This window comes from Chlamydotis macqueenii, chromosome 7 (genome assembly GCF_036417535.1).
Source record: "Chlamydotis macqueenii isolate bChlMac1 chromosome 7, bChlMac1.mat, whole genome shotgun sequence".
NCBI classification, from domain to species: domain Eukaryota; kingdom Metazoa; phylum Chordata; class Aves; order Otidiformes; family Otididae; genus Chlamydotis; species Chlamydotis macqueenii.
This window is the reverse complement of record NC_141562.1, coordinates 34,957,451-34,981,994: the sequence shown is the minus strand read 5'-3', so window position 1 is coordinate 34,981,994 and position 24,544 is coordinate 34,957,451. Positions and strand designations below refer to the sequence as shown.

General features: G+C 44.2%; 1 protein-coding gene across 7 annotated transcripts in view; it reads right to left on the bottom strand.

Annotated features, from left to right (window-relative positions):
• The window catches only part of TACC2 (transforming acidic coiled-coil containing protein 2), a 143,813-nt gene that overhangs the window by 81,067 nt on the left and 38,202 nt on the right, over positions 1-24,544 (bottom strand). For all 7 annotated transcript variants that reach the window (XR_015259053.1, XM_086752012.1, XM_086752016.1 and 4 more), the window contains 2 exons: positions 17,968-23,751; positions 6-131 (listed from right to left, as the gene is read on the bottom strand). Coding sequence is in view for 6 of the 7 variants with exons in the window: in XM_086752012.1 (XP_086608138.1) it covers positions 6-131; positions 17,968-23,751 (5,910 nt within the window). In the remaining variant the exon portion in view is untranslated. The remainder of the gene's footprint in view (positions 1-5; positions 132-17,967; positions 23,752-24,544) is intronic.

Sequence of the window (24,544 nt, the reverse complement as noted above, 5' to 3'; positions counted from 1 at the left end):
AATACCTTGCTGCAGTCAGCTCAGCAGCATCCACAGGGTCAACATTTCCACACGCCGCAGAAACAGCTAACGGTCGCTCAGAAGGATCAAGGGAGGAGGCCAACTGTATATCATCACCTGGCCCAGAAGGGCTGCGGAGAGAAAAGACATGGAAAAAAGGCAGTCTTAGAGGTCTGAGTTATTGCAGAACTATCGTTATTTGGCTGTCTGAACCCCTGGACTTTAGCACGCAGCGTGTTAGGGAACGCAGCAAAAGTTGGCGTTTTTAGTATCAGTTGCTTTTCTGCACAGCTCTGTTGCTCCCACCAGCCAGAAGTCACTGGATTTTTGTCTCTGTTACAACTGCAGGAGCAATGAAATAGTACAATCCAACAGCAAACTAACCCCAGTTTGATTCTGATTTTAAAAAGTAAATGAGCGAATGAGCTACTGCTTGAACAAGAGAAATGGCAAGACTTCCTTACTCAGAAACCACGTAACACAGAGGGAGCTCGAGTCTGGCTTTCACCTACCACACAGCTGTGCAGGGGCTCATCAGTGGGAGCACAGAGCCAGACAAAAGTGTCATGTGTGTTGCAGGTAGCACATACAAGGAGACACCTAGCCTTGTCCCATACCCAGGGAAAGCAGGGTGCAGCTGAGTACCGACACTATGTGGCTAAAACAAAACAATGTGGAAACACACTCTTGAATCAATAAGGAAAGGAGCCTTGCTGAAGAAGAGGTTTTTGTTGCTTTTTAACAGACACCAAACCACTGGAACCCCTGAAAACAATGTTTTTGTTGCCTACTTCAACCCGACTTTCCCAGGTGGCCACCCAGAGATCAGGGCCCCGGAAGTGTCAGTTTTCCCTAAAACTCACTAAAATCCTCAGGTTTTTGTAAAACATAAAATGCGACCTTTCACTAATGTCACAGTGCAGGTTCACCCAACTGGCTCAGTTTTGAGGTGCCGCTTTCCTGAACCCCCTTCTGTCCACGTCGTTTCCCCTGCTACCAAGTGAATACGACCCTGTACACAGATGGATGGCACCGTACACAGGTGGAATGGAGCAGAAGTGTATAAACTTAAAACTACCACTCAGCATTTGGAGTTTCAGCTTAAAAATAAAAATCTCTAAATCATGGAACTCAGCTTTAAAATAAAAATCTCCAAATCATGGAACTCAGCTTTAACACTACACAATCACTCCTTGCCTAACTGCAAATCCAGCGGTTCGGTATGATTCTCTATTCTGGTTTAATTTTGGTTCAAAGAACACAACGAGGAGTTAAACAGCACTATAATGATGTCAGTGTCATTCAAGTAACAACTGATGGCTACCACCTGAATACACTCACATTTCACATCTTCTGTCTAAAGGATTCCATAAAATAATATGTTCACATGGGAAAAATGATTTGTCAAGTTTGTTTTTTGATTTGATTTTATTTTTAATTAACTATACCTGTGATCCCTTGTAAGCCAGCGTTTGTGCTTTGCATTTACAGTGTTTTCACAGCATCATTCTGCACCCGGTCCAGTTTGTTTCTCCACGGCATCCCTGACAAGCCAAGTGGCATTCTCCCCTCCATTACACCAACATTAACAAGAGCTGAGCCAAGCCACTGCACTGCATGCAGTTCTCAGATGATGGCCTACAGCATTTATTTTTTAAACTTACAATAGTATTTTTATTTAAGTACAAAACTAAGCAATTAACTGTCCACATGTTCTCTGGTTTAACCACACCTGAGGGCTTGGGATGTTGCAGGAAGCTTTGAGCTAACATGTTTACAAGTTCTAGAGTCCTCTAGCTTATAAGGGTAAAAGGACCAGTTTTCACTCATCGCTAAGAGTTGCATATACTTACAGCACAAACTGTGGTGCCCCCTCTGCTTTGCCTTAAAAAGAGCATTTAGGAAGTAGATCTTGACAACAGGACATTGCAACTTCTTTCTTATACACATAAGGAGCGGAACGCAGATGGGTACATCTTGTTCTGGCTACTGACCGAGCACTAAGGGAATTTCCTGGAAAGTGCAGCACAAAACTGCAATTGAAGCTGTTGTACCGGTGTGCCCCAATCTGGTGAGAAGCAAAGCGTTCGCCTGCCGCCACTCACATCTGCTGCTCCACGAACTCCCAGGCAGCGATTTGATTTTCATGCAGTGTATGGACAACGTAACTTGAAACTCGGCTGGGGAGGTGACGGTGAAGCTGCTCATTGCCAAGCCACCCCGCTCTGTGTGGCACAAACAATGAAGCTATCCAAAAGCTGCTCAAACGAGTTCCACAACTGACATTCCTGGGCATCACAACCGCCTTCGCCTCACAGGCGCCCACCACCAGGTCCCTGCTGAAGTCCTCTGCAGCAACTGGCCTTTTAGGTCCATTTCTTTCAGGAATCGAGCTCTGTAAAAAGGCCATGAGCTTCTTCCATTCCGTTGCCTGAGTTCTGGGTCAAGTCTGGAAGAGGATCTACTTAAAATTACTTCCAAATTCTAGTTATGACAAGCATGACTGAAATACTTTTCAAAGGAAAATACCTCACAGTTTAACAAGCAGTTGCTTACTAACAGCTGCAGCGACCACACTAAATTCAGCCCAAAGACCGAGGGGTTCAGTCTGTTATTAGTGTGTCACAAGTGAAAGACGTCGCCCATCAGATGTCCTTAGGCTCTTGAGTTTCATAATTTCACTTTTAGGGCTTCTAGTTATCCTTGAAAACAGATTTTCTGAGTCACTGTTAGAAAGCAGGTATGCAAATAGCGAGTTTCAGACAAAGCTTGACCCATAGTAGTCATTAAATATCAATGAATGAATGAGAAATAACTGCATTAACCTATGTAATTTCTTCTGTTTAAACACAGGAGGTCTCACCTCTGTCTATGTAAGAAGCTTTCGAACCAAGGCAGGAAATGTATTTAAAATATGTTAAAAAGCACACCTTTACACACGTGGACACAAAGGCAGGCAGGGTCAGCTCCTCGGCACCGAGCCCACAAGGGCCACGTACTCTGGTGGGTCCATTTGCTGCTCTCCTACTGACATCAGTGAGATGCAAACATTAGAACTCTAATTTCATACTAAAGTTTTCAAATGTTTTGACACTGCTGCTGGGGACAGAAGGCAGCTACGGGTCTTGGCATTTTCTCCCTGTCCATGTTTTTCCAATCAGGAGAGCTGGATGTGGCTCCCTTTGAACAGTCAACAACAGCTCCAAGTTTACTCCAAGAGAAACCAATAAGCATTTCAAGCCCTGCTATCTTCTACTCCCAAACATTTGGTTGCTTTTAATGAGATAACGGGAAGATTTATAGATCCTGCTCTTACTCCAGAAACCTCTGGAAAATGGCACTAAGAACTGCAAGGCAGGACTGAACTCTCATCACCCGCTATTTCACGTTCTTCAAGAAACGAGATGTTGCTCACTATGTACAGCACGGCTGATAGATAAAATCCTCCAGATTTCACACTTAGCTTTGCAATAACTTGGGCCAAAGACTCAATTTTTTGAGCCTCAGTTTACACATGCATAAGAAAAAATATTAAATAATCACTGAAAAATATTGAGAGGATTTGCTCTTTCTGATAAGTTCTTACGCTAGAATTCTTTGCAAGGGAAAGAGATCTAGTAGCATCTACATCAGTTCAAATTCATTCATTCAAACACATTGTACCTCGCAAAACGTCATCTATTCTATTAAGTAATTCCTTCATAATATTAATTTTTATCTTTTCATACTTCATTTTGTAGCTTATCTCATACATTAGCTACATTCATTGAAACAAACTTCATGTGTAGAAAATTCAGCAATAACCTGCTACAGTAACTCTAGGCACCTTTGGTATTTCTGTTCTTTAAAAGTATTTTCATGTCTATTGGGACCCCTGCCAATATAATTTAGCAGAGTAGAAGGTAAGAAGCTATTTCTCAATTAGAAATCAACATTACTGGTATCAGAAACTAAAACTAAAACAGCTCAAAGGTGCTGCATAAGCTACCAGTACAGGGTTAAAAACAAACAAAACCCCCTTTTTTCCCCCCTCATACTACCTCCTGTGAGGTAATTTAAGATCAATTAAAATCTTAATAGAATTCTAGGAAAAATATGAGATGCTAAGATTGAAATGGAAAGTCTGGCTTTATTTCCCAGTGAACCAAGGGGACACCCATACAACCAAATGATGTCCCCACAGGGCAAGTCCATACATCAGCAATAGCTTTAAAAGCTCAGACACAGCAACGACTGGGGTCACCAGTCACTTTGCTGGTCACTTTACTTTTACCAAGGTTTTGCTTTTACCAGCTAAACACACACTCCCAGTCAAAAGTTCAAGTTTTGGGAAATACGCTGCCTTTTGTAAATCCAACAAAGATTTGCTTATGCATTTAAATATGTGATTTTGGAAAAATCTCTCACATTCCTTCTGTACTCTGAAGGAGAAACTATGCCTTAAGTGCCTCACATCAGCACTTTGTATTTACCCTGCAGGAACTTCCGTGTGCCTCAGCCAGGCTGAGTTCTGCTGAGCTGGGCACTGTACAAACATAGTAATGAAGGTGTCCAAGAGATGAACTGGCACGTGCTAATTAAACAAAGTTGCTCTTGTACACAGGACACACCAGTTTGATGTACAATACTGTGCACAGCAGTATTTCTACACTTAGGGAAAAAAAGGCATTGCCACCAAGATACTAGAAGTAGCTCCTACGGAAATTATTCCAGTGTCTAAGATTCCTCTAAACTGGATGTGAGGAATCCGCAGAACAGGTCTGGATACTGGATGACTGCTCAGAGCATCCAGGAGAGCCAGCCCAGCCAACCACAGCTTGGGCAGCACCTGAGTCACCCCTGTCCCCAAGGAAGGGAACTGCCATCATCCTGACTGAGCAAAAGGAACCAGCTCATCTCCCAAAGGCTGCATGTTGCCTGCAGTCCATGTGGGAACACGCGACTGCCTGGCTCCGGACACAAGGCTGTGCTTCCAGCAACATGGGAGTCCTTTCTCCTACTGCAAATTTCAGCACTAAGAAAGTAAGAAAGGAAAACAAACACAGAAATTTTATTCTGGAGAAACTAAAGCATTTTTTAAAAGACTTTCTGAAGGCAATACACCACCTATGAAAAGCAAGCCCAGAAACCCAGCTGCACAGCAGCTGGCAATCCCTGCAGGTAAATCCAAATCATCTGGCTGAGCGGGATGACAGTGCTATCGCTGTCAGGCAATCTGCGCACATGACGATGGAGCGTAATTCTCAGAAGCAGTACTTTTTCTGGCAGTGCTGGTGGAAATCCTGACAAGATAGAGAAGTTCTCTTGGCAGGGGATGGTGTTTAGTCACACATTACCTGAGGGCCTGGACTTCCTCCTTCACCCAACCCTTCTTGCTCACAAGTCCCTTAATTTTTGTAACACGTGTATCCAGACTGATCATCAATGTGATTAGTCAGAAGCATAAAATAGAATTACTTTTTTTTTCTGAGTAGTCTACATTACTGTGGTCCCCTTAAAACCTAAAAGTTATGGTGAGTTATTACATTAGACAAACAAATACAATTACTTTAGATTAAAAGACTTGAGGGGACTGAAACACGTGTTACAGTATTACTTCCTTCACAAGCTAAAAGAGGGACAACAGAAAGCCACATAAAAGTGTTAGAAGTATAAATCACGCCTGCACAGGATGAATAAGCATATTTGCTGTAATAACTGTCAACCATTATAAAAAGCCCATAACGTCACCACCGTGCAGCTTTTAGAGCCTCTGAAGGGCTCTCAGTCACGTCGTGATGTCATTCCTCCAGAATTTAAGTCTCCAAATTCCAGCCAGTAAACCTGAACCAGGAGCTTCTCAGTGCGATCAAACCCCCCCTTCGCCAAAGTCTCCTCACCCGCTGACACTTCGGCCGAGCAGAAACCCAACCACAAACTGGGGCAGGAGCCACAAAACCACCCAGTTTTGGAGGGAAGGAGAGAAGGAGAGTTAATCCTCTCCCCGAGCTGGAGTGAGCGGGGGGGGCGGGGGGGGGGGAGAATTTATTCGGTAGAAGTGTTACTTTTCAGAAAGCTGTTCAAAGGGGACAAAAAGGAGGGAGAGGGAAAGGGAAAGAAAGCAGGTAAAGGGAAAAGAAGGAGAGAAAGGGAAAAGAAGGAAAAGGGGGGGAAAGAGGAAAAAGAGGAAAAGGGGGAAAAGGGGGAAAAAGAGGGGAAGGGGGAAGGGGGAAAAAGAGGGAAAGGGGGAAAAAGAGGGAAAGGGGGAAAAAGAGGGAAAGGGGGAAAAAGAGGGAAAGGGGGGAAAGGAGGAAAAGGGGAAAAAAAAGGAGGAAAAGGGAAAAAGCAGGAAAAGGGAAAAAAAGGAGGAAAAGGAGAAAAAAAAGTGCAATAGCCTTTTAGGAGAGCAAAAAGCAGTGGTAAACAACAGCTAACTTTTAATTTCGGACACAGGCTGCAACTGCACGTTGCTTTTGTTATTCCCTTGGCTAACTTTCCCCCTCGCAAGTGTCTACTTACCCCGGCCAGGAAATAATCGCTATTCTCAGTCATCCTCGGCTCCAACACAACAGCCCGCCACAGGCCCTCACTTCACCGCGAATTTCCCCCCGCTTCCACCATTCCCGGCTTCGGCTCTGCCCCACGCTAAGCCCGGCCCCGCCAGCTTTGGGCGAGCGTAAAAAAAAAAAAAAAAAAAAAAGAAGGGCCCGATGAGTCGGAGCCTGGAGCTGCTTCTCGGAGGCTCCTCCCATGAGGCTCCCCGAGGAAAAGCTGTAGCCACCGAGCCTACCCGCGACCTCCCCCGCCGGGGGCCGAGGCCTCCGGGGCGGCGACCGCCGCCCCGGAGGCCTCGGCCCCCGGCGGGGGAGGCCGCGGGTCGCGCCCAGCTGGTTTTCAACAATTTTCACTGAAGTTTATAGCTGTAAATCCAACCCAAACCTTTCTTGTGTCCTAAAATCGCACATGTTTGGGTTGGAAGGGACCTTAAAGATCACGGAGTTCCAACCCCCCTGCCCTGAGCAGGGACACCTTCCACCAGACCAGGTCGCTCAAAGCCCCGTCCAACCTTGAACACTTCCAGGGATGGGACATCCACAGCTTCTCTGGGCAACCTGTGCCAGTGCCTCACCACCCTCATAGTGAAGAATTAATTCCTTATACCTAACCTAAACCTACCCGCTTCCAGTTTAAAGCCATTACCCCTTGTCCTATCACTACCTGCCCTTGCCAAAAGTCCCATCCCATTTTTCCTACAGTCCCCCTTTAGGCATTGGAAGGAGGCTATAAGGTGTCCCCGGAGCCTCCTCTTCTCCAGGCTGAGAAACAGCTTCACAGCTAAAGAAACAGATTTCCTTACCTATAAGAACATGGGGCAGTTTTAATTAGTTGCAAGCCCTTATTAATCTCTGAGGTTTCCTATAGGTTTATTACAACACAAAAGAATGGCTTCACTGGTAAGTCTTCGCATTGAGATACACCAGATACATAACCATATACAAGCTTCCAGCATCCAAGGAATTAATTGAGCTTCTACCCAGGGCGATCACTATCATGTTTATACCACATCACACAGTAACTACAGACTAAATGTCTACAATATCTGTCCCACAGCAAGATAGTTGGTAGAGTCATTGCTTACCAAATGCCCAACTGAGATATTGCAGGGGCTACAGAGACTTAATTTAGTCAAGTTTCCCAGCTGACTCCATGTGCACTCTGCCCAAACTCTGAATATTCAACTGTGGGGCCAGCTACACCTGCTTGGGTGACAAAACTAACATTTCCTCTTCTTCAGAACTCAGTCCAGCTCTTAGCAGGACTGTGCACCTCCTTTTAATGTTGCGGTACAGTAACGATACCTGTTGGACCTCTCAAAGCACTACTTCAGAACTGAGCCTCAGGTGGAAAAAGGTATTCACTACTTTTTATTTTATTTTATTTTACTGACTCTTGAACTGTTTCTCCTTCTAGCCCTTGTTCAATTTGCCATGAGCATAAAGAGGGAACAGGTTGTGGTCCAGGTATTTTCTGCGTTATAGGAGAACCTTCACATTCGTAATCCCGAAAGCGGACGACAGGGATTTCCCCCGGGATGTGCTCACTGCTACTTTTAATAATTTGGATACCTGTGCAGGAAATAGAATATAGGATGACCTCCAGAGACCAAACCAGATACTGTAATGGATGAAAATGCTGAAAAACATGTAGACTACCAACATCACCTGGGCTGCAATGTATGGCTCATCGAGGGGCAAACATCACTTACAGGATGACGTTCTGTGGAGTTCACTTCGTTGCAGCACTGGGAGCCAGTAGGATCCACTCTGACAGCAAGGATTAAGATCAGGCAGACAGTTAAAGTTTCTAGGGAGAACAGCTCTCTCATATCCTGCCTCCCAAGCAGCAGGAAACCAGGCATGGAAAAAGTTACTGTGATTTCTGATACAGGTACAGGCATTCAGCCACCCTCTCATTTTGGGGGGGAATAAACTCTTTTGTCGTCTGGAAACCATTTCAGAAATAGCTTCTGCAGGTATAACAGCCCTGAGGAGGAGGGATACCTCTGAGAGAATAAGATTCATTAAAATAAATGACAATTTTCTTTGCAAGCAACACTTCAGTGTGGTGCAAAGCCATGGACACGGACTAGCTACATTCCTACTAACAACCCCAAATTTAAGATTTTTGGAATGAAATGGTCATTTTGCTCAAATAATGTGCCTCTCCCTGCTAATTCATTAGCCTCTTGTGAAAACCCTTTCACCTACTTTTAAGCAATCTCAATGCACCCTTGCCACAAAAACATTTCCACTTTCCGCGCAGTGCCCTCTGCAACTTAAACACAGGAACACTGACACGCAGTAACTCCAGGAACGCAGCGCTAAGGTGTGCTTGATGATCTGATTTTCCTGTGAGAATTAATTGATCTGCGTTAATAGCAGGCTTGGGGGAGGAGAGAGGAAATAAGCTGGAAAGCAACAGGAAAACAAGAGATAAGCAACCTCCCTGCAAGGCTGGGGAGACAATTACAGGACAGGGGCTGACTTTCAGGCTGCAGCCTGCAGTGACACCCTGTCAGGCTGGGGCTGGGAGCCTGCAGATCAAAGAGCCGCGAAAGAAAGCGTTGCAAAAGATTTCTCCGGAGGGCCAGGGCTGGATATGAGCGGTGAGTGTGCTGATGAGAGGGACCCAGCGGCAGGAGACATCCTGCAGGCTGGCCCCGCTGGAGTCCAGGCCCTTCCCTAGCTCCCAGGGAACAGTCAGCCGCAAAGGAAGGCCAGAAAGCACAAGGATGGCTTATATTGGTTTTTTTGTTTTGTTTTTTTTTTTAATATGCATACCAAATGTTTCTAAAGAATACCAGTATTTTGCATATGAGTGAAGGATTTTATCTCAATAATCGAAGGGAGAAGAAACACACTCATGCCCATCAGAGGGGAGATGCTGCCAAAACTACAGAATCTTCGCCTAAAGGGCAGTTCACTCGGACCAGTAATTTCTGTTTGAAGTACTTTCCTTTGCTAGATCCCCACTTTTTCCTTTTCTATATACATATGTGTCCACTAAAACAACCTTTACCAAGCTACATAAGAGAATTTATCCAGGTTGCAACCTTAGGGGAGGAGAAAACCCTGAAATAATAATCTTTTCAGTTTGGCAGCGCTAAGCAGCTTGTGGCACAGGTATAATGAAGTTCCTGTGGTGACCCTATAGTTACCTGACATTGCATAGGCACATGGTGCTGGAAGGCAGAGCATATATGTTTATATATATACACTTCACCCCTGCTTCCACGTCCCACGCTCCTCCTAACTGCGGGACCAACACATGAATATACTCCTCAGGCATGGAACATTTTTACCCTACGCTCAGGAAGACGAGAATTTGAATTACAGAAAAATTAAAGGTACTTAAGTTCAGTGCCTCCAGAAGTGCTGGATTCCAGGACATCGGTTTAGGTTATGTTTTCAGAAGCCTGGACTATGTTTTGAGAAATGTAGTATCAAGAAATCCCGTCATTCAGGCTGTGCTCCACAGTCAGGGTGCTTTAAGACGGTGGGTGGACAAAGCTTCCAACGATGACCTACTCTGCCCAGCTCCTGTGACTCCAGTCTGAGGGGTTTTCCCATAAACCATGCCACTTCTGCCAAACCAAAGCATTTCGGGGGGAGAGGGGGCGAGAATGAGTCAGCCCTCAAAAAGCCATGAAAAACCTATGAAAAAACCTATGAAATTGGCTTGGAAAGAATGTTTCATTAAATAAATGTAAAAAAAAAAAATTCCCACGCACATTTTTTCTTTTAAATTCACATTCTGTTTTTTGAGAATACAGGATGAGTTCAGATCAGATTGTCAAGTTTTTCCCTGTAAGCATAAAACCAAGGCTTTTTCTTCTCCAGCTCTTTAAATCAACATTGAGATTTTCATAAGCAAATACAAACACTGCAATATTTGTGATAAATTTGCAAAAAAAGCCAGCAAAACAGCAATACCTATGTTTGTTCTGAACAATAAGGCTGTACCACACAGCCAATATTTAAGAAAATATGTGTGTGATTGAAATTGTTCTTGGTGAAAACTTAGTATTTATTTTTAAGGGCATTTGCAACAAAAAAAAAACCCCATATAAATATTCTTCATTTTGTTTAAAATTAAAGAGGAGTTCCTCTTTTGCATTTCCTAATCAGAGGTTTACAGACATACATTCCACAAGACCACAGACCCAGTTAGCTGCAGAGCAGCCTGGCTGGGATATCCAAGCCACTTCTGTAACAAACACCTGAACTTTGTATTTGCACCACTTTCCACATACAAATTGCCCACAACCACCATTTGTGGTGTGCAGTTCCCAGCAGTTTTTATTGGTGAGGCTTTGGGATGGCCGTCTTTTTAAATTCCCAGACTTTTACCTTAACCTTCTGCTTTGAAAAAAAAAGGAAAATTTAATGTTAACCCATTACATTTTGGAGGATCAAAGTGATGAGAAACCACTATTTTGCAAATTTCCAAAGGAGTAAGAGGGATTTTTTTTTAAAACGCTAGGCTAGACTCAAAGCTTCACAAATTCCAATGATAACTTCTCTAGAAAGCCAAGGGTTTTTTTTAAGTTTCTATCAGAAGAACAAGATTTGAAGAATGCTGCGTGCAACAGAAGTGTCATGTACCATCACAGCATTCAAAAAAAGGGGGAAAAAAAGGAAGATGTGGAAAATCCTGGAGACTTTCAAATATTCGGCACAAGCTAAGTCTCTATTTTGACTCATTTAATGACATTGTTGAGAAGGGCAGATGGAAGTTTTAAGTGTCCATTTATTTTCATGACAGCTAAAATTTTTTCCTTAGTTGTTCGAAACTGAGCCATGCATACATGCTTTTTGCTTTCATTCCAGGAAACAAATCCAATCTTCCCTGTCTGCTGCAGAGTTATTCTTAGCTGGCTTTGATATTTCTATCGGCTAGGAGAGCATAACAATGTTATCATGCTAACAAATTCCAAAGATTTTACATAAGCTCTTGAGTGCTTAAAAAAAAAGGGCTTCATTGATTACACTGTTTGTGTTTCATTTGCCAAAGGAGCTAGGAAAAACAACTGGCTGAAAAAGAATAAAAAAGCAGTTTGATGAGTTTCAGTCTCCAGAAGGAAGTGCTCCGTGTGTTTTTCAGAGCATCATTTACAAAGAGAAGCCAAGCTTTACAGGGTTGAGGTTGGAAAACCAGGTAGTTCAGGCCAACAAATCATTGAAATCCTTCTTGTCTACATACAGCCTACTTTCCTAATTTGATTTTTTAATCAACTGACACAACTAGACATCCCCCTTATTTAAGCAAAGCTGGATAACTGGTAGTATAGTGCTTGTAGGATGGTCTGGGTGAAAAAGGATCACAGCACTGCGCAGCATTCTCCCTGGCTGGTCTGTTGGAGGCTCGGGGCCAAATTCTTTGCTGCTATCACTCCACAGATAGCAGCAGAGATTTTGGCCCAACATCTACTGGCTTTAAGGGCAGGCTGCAGCCGTAGCCTTTTCTCACACCGCTGTCTTGAAAGGAATGTACCAAGAGGTGGAGAGAGTAAAGGAGTGAAATTAAAATGGGAACAACCTTGCAGAGTCTCAGGGCACTTCTGGACCACTGGTTATTTTACTGAGGACCACGGATGAATGGGGCAGGTACAGCACAGAGAGAGCAGGGAAGAGGAAGGATTAAGCCTGGGTGAACAAAGAAGAGTTTATCAGGAAATGCTCAGCCTGCGAGGGGATCCCAAGCACACTTCAGCAAGGAGAACAAGATTAACACAACATACTAGGGCTGGGTCTTGACAACAGCACGGGATGGTGGCACTCAGCACTACACAGGGACCTTAGAATCCAGAACAATTAAGCCTTTGATCGGAGCAATTAACATTTCTGCACTTACTGCAATTTGAGATGTAGAGCTTCTTACAGGCCAAAGAGACTCTACTATAAGAATGAATTTGTGATACTGGTCAAGGCGCGTGTAGATGAACAGAGCACAATCAGATTCATATAACAATTTTTGACTTTTCCAGAGTACCCAAATGTCATGGAGTAGCAAAATCTAAACAAGCCCCACCTGCTATTAGCAATGCACATGTCAGCTTCCATATACCTGGAAAAATATTGATAAGACAGACTCCAAGGACATCAACATAAAAGACAGCAGGAGGAAAACAGAAAGCAAAGGATGAGGCAAGTGCTATGGAGTTCTGGCTCTTCAGACTTGTCTCCAGAGGAGTCTTTGCAGAGAAGCACCAGTGCAATGCAAGCATGCTAAGACGCAGAAAAACTGGAAGGAAGCCACATTCAAGTGATGGAGAATATGCCTGTGTGTGTAATTGCTGTTCTCAGAGCTGCCCTGGGCAGGGTTCAAAGCTGGGGCTAATCCTTCTTTGCATATTCTGTTAGAAACAGGGACAATGGAACTTGCTCCGTGGTATCCAATTTTGCAAGAAGGTAGAAGATACAGAGTTGGAATAGAGAAAATATGGGGGTCTGTAGGATATGCAAAAACAATTTTTAAAATAGGCAGCTTACTTGGAAGAAGCAAGGTTGATAAATACATCTGGGGAAAGCGAATTCAGAAAAAAAAAATCTGAAAGTAATTTTTAACTTAATGAGAAAAGAAGATAAGAATTGATGCAAAATGGCCCGTCCAGATATTGGACAAAGTATTTCAGTGTCCATGCTGGAATTCTTTAGCAAATGCTTGTATTTGATGGAATAAATGTAATATCTTGAGAAACGTAGAAGGATGTGTGAAAAAAGCAGTTCATGCATCATCCATCCATGTCAACACCTACCTTACAAACATGTGGCTAAAGTTCTCAAGAGTGTTACAGAATGTTTTCAACACAGCAAGAAGTACCAGCAATTTGGCAGGAGCAGGGATGATTTACTTCTATACTTTCATGTAGCAGAGGCACATGCAAATAAAACTAAAAAATAAGCAACATGGTATCACATACCTAGTTTTCCATTGGTATGTGCTTTGAGTACAACAGGGCTACTATCAAATCAGTATTGTATAAATCCTTCACACTGCCCAAACCAGCGGTCAGTTGGGTCAATGGAATCCATTACAGTAAATGGCAAAAATGCTTCTTAGAAAGCAATGTGAAATGTCCATTGGGTAAGAGTGAAGCTATCTTAATTTTATTCTTCCATGAATAGAAAAATCTCAAAATTAAATATCGCATCCTTCACACAGAAAAAATTCCCACAGAACTCCCCATGCAGGTAATTTGGTTAAGGCCTGCAGGCTGAGCTGCTTGCATCTCCAACAGCCCAACTGTACCAACGCTTGCACCTACAGAGGATGACAATGACAGCAAGATGGGAGGGGAAATAAAGAGAAATAATTCTGATGCAAAGGGAAGGGCAGGAGAGAGGTACAGAGCCTGATTAATTTTGTGTATTTAGCTTATGTGTAAATCACCTTCAGCTACGTTTCCCTTTGTTTTGTGATCCTGAGATGCTGCACACCTGAGATAGTTTTGAATTTTAAAAAAAAAAAAAACAGGTAAATAAAGCAAGCTGCATAATCACTGTTTCGATAAGTTTCCTTTTAATTACAAACTCTTGTTTTCAGACACTAACGACAAAAAGCCTTAGTGCTCAAACCCGCTTGACTGATCTGAAAAGCAGTTCTGCATTCCAAACCTCATCCAGCAAGACTGTTAAAATATTTAATACTCTATTTGTTATACAGACAAAAACGACCAAGTCAGTATTTACGAAGGAGTGAACGTTCTTTTCCGACTTACTGAACTTGCCAATTTTTGATGGCAAGAACAAAGCATGAAGCAAATCCAAAAGTACGTCTGGAGCAACTTTAGAGTTCTTGACTGACCTATGCAGAGGACATAAAGAAAATTTTTCAAGTAGCTTTGCTGATGCCAGCTGCTGCAATGTACTTCCCAGATAAGAATATTGTTTAGATTTATAAGTGATGTGAGTCAATGCAATGGAACTCTCCGTTCTCTAAAAAGCTATGGCAGCGATAGGGAAGCGTGTACAGTATGGTGCTATAGCTGGGAAAGGGCCCTCCCAGAATAAAGATTGCCTCTGCACCAAACGCTGCAGAAGAAGTCAATGCAACCTGCAGTAGCACCAGAAGCTCTGGGAATGCCAGGCCTGCACAGTGCTCTCCTGCTTGCAGCGTACTTATGGCTCCTGGTGCTCCTCCCTCACCATCACACTGAGCACCACGCCGAGTCTGTGAGCATCTCCACAACCCTGCAGCACCCAAAGGCCTGTGAACGAGCTGAGCGTTTTGCCAAACCAACAAATCAGGGAATGATGCAATCTGTTCTCTGTACTTCACAGATGCACATCTGGGAATGACTTCACGGTCTCCATTTCAGAAAGCTCCCTCGATGCTTTTTCAGAGAGGCAACGGCAGTTTGCAGCTACCAGCCAGCCGAATTACAGGAAGTTGTAAAAAAACTCCACACCACCTCTAAACATCCCTAAAATTTTGCCATCATTTCTGATTTTGTTCTGTGCTCTGCTCAACAGTTGCCATAGTCCGTGATGCAAACAGGAGCATTTCAGTGGCATAAGGTACAAGGACTCCCTGTACATACGTGAACCCCCTTTCTCCCTCCATAAAAGAGTGAAGAGGTATGGGTGTAGACATTACAGGACGAGAAAAAAAAACAACCCTGAAGTCCTGATCTTCCTTTCCAAGTAAAACTCAGACAGCAAAATGGAGCGGCTGGATGCCCAACAGTAAGTGGGAAGGACCACACTTTGATGCCTAGATGTCACCATCACCAACAGAGGTTTTCGGTCACAGATTCTATAGACAGATGTCAAAACCATCAAACACAGAGTTATTTTTTACTCCTTTTCAGTGTTGACAGACAGGTTTGCCAAAATCCAACCCTTCCTTACTTCTGCTAACAGCACAGCTGTACTTCCACATGAAAGTAGGGCTAATGCTTCAGCCACAACATCCTTTCCAAAAACAATAATCCTTTTTACTGAAGGTTTGAAGGGAAGTTTTTGGTGCTGTACTATTGCCTTCAGAAGCAAAGGCTCTTCTTAGTTGACCACTGTTCCACTCCTAAAGGAGGTGAGGGCAGGAGTCACTGCAGACAGTTCTTGGATCTACTATTCAGCACAAGATCACCCTCCTCCCAGTGTCATAGCCACAAAGGAAAGGAATTCCTCTACTTCCTCTACAGGAAGAAATCCTAACAAGGATTTAAGAGTCAGATCACACAACTTTGCACCCTCACCCACAGTTCAGTGGGGTTTCAACATAAGAGATCTTGTAAGAGATGGAGCTATATAGAAGCAGTGGAGGGTGGAGAAAACAATGCTGAAATAATTCAGAACATGCCATTTCCTTCTCCTAAATATAATAGACTTCTCACTACTATTTATTTTAAGAGCTGGGGAGGATTCTTTCTCCCTGGAGTTATTCCCATCAGGCCCAAATCCCTGCAGTCAGCTCTTAGAAATGTGCACCTTTTTTGCATGGCTATAATAGTTTATCCTCTGAAAGGATAATAGGGCAATAAACAACTGGAAACCACTCTGCAGCAACAAGTGACTGGAGTACACAGGGTACGGAATACAGCTTGAAATTCAACTACACAAAACTAGTGTTAAGCTCAGAGGAAAACTGGACTGGTCAGCGTGTTGGACCTGCTACCAGCCAGCTCAACTAATGCTTTCTACTTCTCTTTTGTGTTATAAATGCATAATCCTCCAAGCAACAAGCGTGACCATAAGCAGAGGCTCCTCCCTACCTCCGAGAGCCCCCAGTGTTTAAGCCTACAGCTCGGCCACGGCGTACGGCTCTGCACACAGCATCTCCCGCGCGCGTCTGCACGCTTGGTATGCGTGTGACACCGCTTACAGCTGCAGTCCAAAAGTAGCAGCTGCCTGGTGATACAAACCCTCCCACTGGAAAAACAGGTGATAATGCATTCTTAAAGCATATGTAAGTATTAAGCAACTACTCCACAAATTGCCAGCAGCTGTTTCAAGAACCCTGCCCTGCTTGCCACAGGTATTTATTTAAAGTACAATACCCGCCCTGATACAAAACACATGCGGAGACATACCCAGGTACTGCCCCACAGCCCCTTAAGGCTTCTGAGCCAGGCCATGCCGGCAATTTGTTTGGTAATTTCAGAGCTCCCCACTGTGAAGCTTCCCGTCATAGAAAGGGGAAATAAAAAGAAAGGAAAGGAGCTAGAGAAAAATAACTGGGTCTAATTTCCTTGTCATTTCATAGCCAGATCTTCAACGAGAAAGTCATATAGCCGTTCAGACTTCCAACACTTCAAATATTAATCTAATGTACATTTTGCTCACCCAATTAGATCACGCTCCCAGACTCACATACAACAGGAAGAACTCCCCCACATTTTCACAACAATAGAAACATTTCAGGTATTTTCACTTACAAGACGGTTTTATCATTTTAACCTTTAAGGAATGTGGCACTGAAACATTTTCCCTCCTTATTCAGTTAGCATCATCTCATTTTTTGGTAATACTGAGCAAGATTCCAGCTCTGCAGACAATTCATTGGTGTTGTCTGAAACAGCTCAGCTCTTCACTGTACCCTTCTGCTCTGCTGCTGTCTCTCAGCAGGTACAGCTGTAGCTGCATCCTCCGATACGGGACGGAGAGGGACAGTGTGCAAGAAAGTTGCTGAGGTTACAGAGGAAGCAGTGACACGACTAGATAAAGGGAGAGCATCTGTTCTAAGACGGTAATTCTTTTGAATTGACTGCACATCAAACTGAGAATTCAGACGGCAAAGTAGAAACTCACAAAAAAAGTCTTAACTTCATTAAAGCAGTCACTGCTAGGTTTGGAAAATGAAAAAAAAACCAACTCTTAGGCTCCACAAATCCCAGCTAAGAAGAATTCACATCAGAAACAACTCCATGTCATTAGAAACAGTGAATAACACCGTGATCAAAGGCCTTGTCAACACAATTATACTACATGGGAGGATAAGAGGGAGGCCTAGACAACTAACAGTGTGAGCAACTGGGTTATACTCTAGCCTTGTTTTTAAATACTGCAATCCACCATGTGAATGCTGCAGGTCTCATTTAACTGGGGCACCAAAACTTAGGCAAAAGCCTACTAACTTAAGGCTAGGAAGTGCTGTTTGTTTACCTAACTTTAGGCTATGAGATGTGAACACCGGGAAGCGTAAGCAGATCCGCACAGGTACGGGCAGGAAGCTGGACCAGCAGATGGGACAGGTAAGAATCGCGCTCCTCAGCTTTTAGGACCCCTCTGCCCTTTCAAATTATTTATAATTTCTTCCACATAGTCCACATTTAGAATCAACAGGAATGTAATAGAAATTTAAGAATAGAGTAACTGCTGTGCCCTCCCAAACCACCCAGACAATGGGTATCTGCCTTGACAATTGTATCCCCCTCACGCCCCAGGGTCCTGACAGCCATTTCACATAGCAATTTAAAATAAATACCTTTCCGTAGGCAATCCTGCCACAGCCATCCCTTGAAGTTCATTGAGGTCAAGGTTCTTCGGCTCAGTTAATGCAAGCGGTGATAGCTTTCTTTTGGCATCCTGAAGTGAGTTTTCATGCTCTGAATTCATCTTGCTTGGCTGATTTTCAGCAACAGCGAGATCTGTACACACAGAATGCTCACCCTGCTCCATCACAGGAACGGTTGGAGAGTGATTTTTGTACAGGTCTGTCTCCTGCTCTTCAGTGCTCGTGTTTACAACCAAGTCACCTTCCCCAGTGACTAACATCCCTGCAATACCCGTTTCAGGGATCTCTCCACTTTTTTCGTTACTTGTCTTTTCTGTGCTTAACACTGTGTCACTGTTCTCTTTTACATCTCCCTCAGTCATATTGCTAGATTCTAGTTTAGGGTCAGTTTGCAAGCAATCATTCTGGCTTACTTCATTTTTCAAGTAATCTATTAACCCTTGCATGGTCACTTTATTTTCTTCCTGTGGATCTTGTGAGTTTTCCAATGTTTCCAAGCATTTCCTATTTACTGGATCATCCTGTATCATCTGCATGTCATTCTGAGACCTACCGTCATGCATAAAATTGCTGCGAATATGCATCTCCTGATTTTCCCCAGGTGACACATTAAAATTGTCTGGCAATTTTTCATGATTGTAAGATCCTCCCGGGACAAGTGTTGAAGCTGCCATGTCAGAGATGCTCTTGGCAATGTCTGGATCACTGTACTCACTTTTCTCTTGTTCATTTGGCTTAGGATCCCGGCACTGTTCAATAGGAAGACTTACATCCTCTTCAGATGAAACTGGTTCTGCATTACACTCTGTAATTAAGTTGTTTCCCTCTGCGGTAGCAGCATCTTCTAAGTTCCTCTTCTGTACATCGCCTGTAGAGATTACAGCTACACTGGGTTGCTGCTTACTGTCAGAATACGCAGGGAAGTTCTCAGCTGCTGCCCCATCAAATGAAGCCGGTCCTTGCTTCTTTATCTCTAAGCTTATTAGCGATTCAGGATCAACGCCACTAGCACACACGCCTTCCTTTCTTTCCATCTCACTGTTCTCTGGATGCTCAGTGGTTTTGTCTGGCTTTTGCCGATTTTCCAGAGCCCATTCAGCAGGTGTAGCGCCATCCACTCTAGGGACCTCTTCCAAACAGCTACCGGGCTGCCTATTTTTCTCAGTGTCCTGGAGACTTGCTGGTGACAGCTCTGCCACTGCGTTTTCTTGTTGCAGAGATTTGCCTTTGGCAGCTTTGCAGGAAGTCTCAGTAGTTAAAGACAACTCTTGCCCCTCTGCCCCTGAGGTGCCCTCGGGAGCTCCTTCGCCCCCCTCGTCTGATTCTGAAAAGTTCTCAGCACCACACACTTCTGCTGCATCCTTGGCCACTGGAGTCTGCCTGAAGCCCGCATGGTTTTCAGATAAAAGGTGGGGTAATTCAGCACTCAGTGTGCTGTGGACAGTTTTTTTAAATATCTGGCTGATATGCTCCCTAAAGTCTGGGAGGCTGGAGCCAATGTCCAGAGAGCTGCAAGTCAGAGCCTCATGCTCCCTTGCTGAGTTCTCTGCAGACTGCTTGGAAATACTGATCTCTGCCCTGGTTACGTTATTATTCTCTTTTGAAAGCTCTTCCATTTTCTCTAAACTCCCAGGTTTCTCTAAGATCTTGCTGTACTTGTCATCTATGCAGATATTGGTTGCAATTTCCTCATTACAGCCTCCTTGTTTACCAACAGATGAAAGGCTCAGCAGCTTCCCTTCTAGAGCAGGGAGAGCAAACAGAGACTCTGCTGAACTGTCACTTTGCTGTTCTTTGAAGTTTACCTCACTTTTGGCTTCTTTGGATTTAATTGCAGATATCTCTTTCTTCAGCTTCTCGGAATCGAACTGTGATAAGTTGCCAGTACTCTGCCCCACATTTAAAGTCGCTGGCAGGGCTAAACTTCTGTCTTCAACACCCTGAAAACTTTGGTCTGGAGTATCTTTTTCATTCACACACACACTCCCTGCAGAGCTGTTTTCTGAATTGGCTGTTTTACCTGTGCTTGGCCCAGGTGAAGGACCTAAGTCCACAGACACCTGAGAACCTGCGGCAATCTGCAAATTAGAGTCATCCTCTACGGCATTTTGGCATGCTACAACTTCCAGCTCATTATTTAGTAATTCCCCCCCAGTACCATTGTTCGTATTGTTTCCAGGCTGCTGGCTGGGATGGCTGGATGCAGAGGTCCGTGTAGAGAGGGCTGTAAAATTTGCTTGACAATAACCAGGCTCCTCTGGTGTCTTTTGAATGCAGCCAGATTTATACGACTTATCAGTGGGAATTACTTCCCCGTGTGCCTGTAGCAGTGAAGGAGATCCTTGCGCCCCTGGACTTTTATCACCCTTCGTATTGCTTGTTTCTGTGACAGAAGCACTGTCCTCACAACTTATCTCCATGTTTCCATCTTTCCGGATGATTCCCCCATCAGCAGTCAGACCTTCAATCTTTTCCAAGCTTTTTGCCATTAATGGCATTTTCCCTTGAATTTCTGGCTGAGATATTTGAGGATCGTTTTTCTCAGAATTATCAGAAGTATGTGCTATTTCCGTATGGCTTGGCGAAGCCTGTGATATGTTAGTGGCACTTGCTGAATTCTGTGCCCCTGGAAGAGCGTTTATAGCAGCAGCACTGCTCTCACCAGTATTATCCTCTACCCTGCATCCGCTGCCTGGCTGCTCATTCTTGTCAGATTCTTTAGAAAACATATCCCTGTGACATGCTGCTTCATGCTGACTAGCTGAGATCAAAGAATTATTATCCTGCTCGGGCTCGTTTGAGTTTTGCTTACTGCAGCAGTTTTTTTCTGCCTTGAGACGAGTTTTGTTTTGCTCGTTGCAATCTTGCAAAATAAGCATGGCCACACCAGAAAGATTTTGCCCGTGTTCGCTGCTGCACACGTCCTCTGACACCACGGTGCTGCTTTTGTCCTCGTCCTTTTCTTTTGCTGTGTCAGAGTCGCATGGGATCAGTGCTGGACCCAACACAGAAGATTCTTTATCAAGGCTGCCTGAGACGTTCAGAGGTATTTCTGCTAAGTTGCTGTGATTATTTAGGTCCAATGGCCATTCAGGTTTTAGTGCCCTGTCTTTGTGTTCCTGATCATTTGCTCTTGTGACAGGTGTCAGGCTGCTTTGCTGCTTCTGTTGTTCAAGTCCCGCACTTGAAATCCAGCCACTGTCACCAGCAACAGACACCGGCTTCTCCGTTTGCTCTGCGTGGGGAAGAGCAGCTGGCACACCTGCATTTTCCTGTGATTCCCTGACACTGCACTCCAGGGCCTCCAAAGAGCGGCACGTGTTACTTTCAGAAGGGCAGTTGTTTTCACTGACGTGGCTGTCACCCCTTTCCTCCACGGGAACTTGCTGAGGAACGAGTCCTGAAGTATGGACTACAGCTTGGGAGGTTTCTGGAGAAGCCATCTGCGTATTTCTGTGACTTTCTGCAGCCGCTTGCTGCAGCTGAGCTTGCATCAGCACATCCGATTTGCACTCACTTGTCAGTGCCAAATCTTTGTGCTCCACAAAACTTTTCACCGCAGTTTGGTGCTTCTCTTGTTGAATACCTTCATTTTCTTCACCATCCACAGCACTGCTTCGTGCCGCTGCAGCTGCAGGTCCTTGCTCTGGATCGCTGCTGGGCACTTCAGTGCTGTGACCGATCTGTTCTTCGGTTTCCAAAACCCGTGAGGCCTCCTCAGTTTGTACAGCCATGAGATCCACAGACCCTGCCAACTCATTTAAGCTCTGGAGCTCGAGTTTTGATTTGGACAGTTTTGCACTTTCTTCTGACTTGCTAGAGCTCTCAGGCTTTTCTTGACTCTCGTTTCTGCATTCAGATTCTAACACAATTTCTCTAGCAAAAGCCTTTTCCCAGGACTCATCCTGCTTACTCTGCTTAATATTATTGTTCTCAGAGTGGAGAAGCGGTGAACTGTGCACAGTGGCTAAACAAACTTTTTCAGTCCCGTTACAGCCTGGCTGGCCTGAAATTTTGTCTTCTGCCTCAGCGTTAAAGCCATCGAAACTCAGTGGGCGTTCTTCCCTTGGAAACTGTGATGGAGCCACAGGCTTATTCTCCAGGTCATCTGTGGCAGCTGTTTCCTCTTTACTCATTTGTTGTTCAGGTTTACAACCAAGAGACTGTGAATTGTCTTTGGGCATTTTAAAGTTGCTTTCTAAATTCAGAGGCATTCCGCCAGCTTCTTCCCCTGTTGAGGTCTTTTCACAAAGACTGAATGCTTCAGGATCGTGTCCTGAGTGGGTATTTTCTGTGTACTGGTGGTGGCTACTGACAGAGCTCAATAGTTGTCCTTCTGCCTCACTTGACCCCTCAGGTAATTCACTGGTTTCTGTCACTTGTGTCTCCTCTGTTCTGATTTCGTTTTTTTCTCCTGTTACACCCGCCTTGGTTTCTTTTTGATTCAGCTCTGTGGATCTGCTCAGAGAAGTACTTAATGCATATTCTTCCAGTAAAAATCTTTCATCTGTCAGGGAATTTTCCTTGGTGGGATTGATAACGCTTTCTTTTTCAGGAAGTGTGGTGCTTTCTCTAGACACATCATCAGCTTTTATAATTTCATTGCTACTGGCTTCATCTTTTGGGCTTTCAGTTATGACAGCTGATTTTTGTTCTTCCTCTCCCTTAAATGATAAAGGCACACTTAAAGGCTCGGCACTAACAAGCTCATCCTCCTTTTGAAGCTCTCTTTGAAAAATAGGTTCGTTTTTTTCAGAGGCGGTTTTCAGTGCTTCACTCCTCCTTGGATCTTGAGAGTCACTTCCAGGCACGTATTCCCTCCAAGGCTCTTCAGGCTTTGGCACCAGGAAGAGATTTGGAGGGTTAGAAGGCAACTCTGACATTAAAGTACGGGCTTCTGATAGCTCAGATTCACTTCCAGATAGAGCTGGATTTGCCTCATTCCCTTTAGCTGTTGTTACAGCCCCCATTTGTAGATTGCAGGCTTCACTGATCTCAGTGAAGCCCTGAGCATTCACAATTGCTCCAAATTTTTCACTGTCTGAGCCTCCTGTTGCTGGATCATTTAGGATTAAGGTTTCCTTTTTCATTAGCAGACCCTCTCCACCATCTGTGTTCTGTCTACCTTGCCGCATTACACTCTGCGGCTGACCTACTTCCAAAACTCCTCGCTCCAGCTCGGCCTCCCCAGCAGTAAAATAATCTGCTCCTTTACCCTGGGGAAACGTGCTGACGCGCGGTTCCCTCATGCCACCCAGCTGTTCACTCTGCCAGAGCGATCCTAATTCGCTCAAACTCATTTGTGCGACTCCTTGCATTTCTGTAATTGCCGCAGGAGGGCTGGGTTCCAGGCTTGGGTTTCTGGGATCATTTTCACTGTTCTTCACAGAAGTGGCAGCAATATTGTCACATTCTGGGCCTCTCTCCACAGATACGGCATGCGCTATTCCCTCTTCTTTGTCATTCACTGGACCTGGTGATGGCACTGCTTCGTTGTGATTTGAGGTTGGTAACCTGTCACTGCTGCTTGTAAGATGTGCTGCGACATGTTCTTTGGCACAGCCTCCTAAAGGCGTTGAGGTAGGCAGACTTCTCTCTCTTGCTTCTTCAGCCTGCTTTAAGAAAGCAGAGCCTGTTTGTCCTCCATGCTCTTGCGAGATACCGATCTGTCCTGTCACCTCTGAAGACACCACGCTTGAATTTGGATTGGATAAATCTTCAGCACTGTAGCTACTGCTGCCTTCATTACTGACGCTGCCAACAATGGAAATGTTTATTCGTTTCACGTCAATAAAGAAAATGAAGAAAAGAATAAAAACATTTTGTGTTATTGACATTTCACAGCCATGCAGTTCATGCACTGAGAAGCTGATAATCTGCTTTCAGGAGCTAAACCATCAGACACACATTACAGTGAATTAAATGTCCATTACTCTGGAAAACATGTCCCCAGTCTTACCTGAGAGCCACCATGCTCATGGCATGCATTTCAACCATTCCAAGATCAGTCTTAGTTATGTGCAGGGAGAGGGGACACACGTCTAACAGACTGAGGAGCAACATGGGAAATAGTGACAAAAATACTGAAAAAACCACCAGTACCTCAAAGAAAGGTTCTTCATTTCTTTTTCTGAGACTACTTTGCACAAAGCTAAAGGCAGTGCAATCCACAGTAACTGCTGTTCTGTGGCTATACTGCTGTTGTGCAGCAGAAGATTAAGAAGGGCCCATCTGTTGAATGTTTTCTCCAACTGATCAGCACAGTTGATTGTCACCAAAAGGTCAAAGGTCTCACCCTACCATACAATGACACACACCCTATGAGGTCATTTTATTGCTGTGTTTGATTTCAGTGCGTACAAGCTATAACCATTTGTATTATCTTTGTCCCCACCCATTAAAGATAAGAGAAAAAATTGAAGCAGGTATGATGTGGGTGCACTAACTGCAGAGGAGGAGGAGTTGTATTTAATATTTTTCATGTGCACTGTGTGGACCTCAGTTTCCAAAAGTAGGTTTGTAGGTGATGGTTAACCCTCTTTTCTCC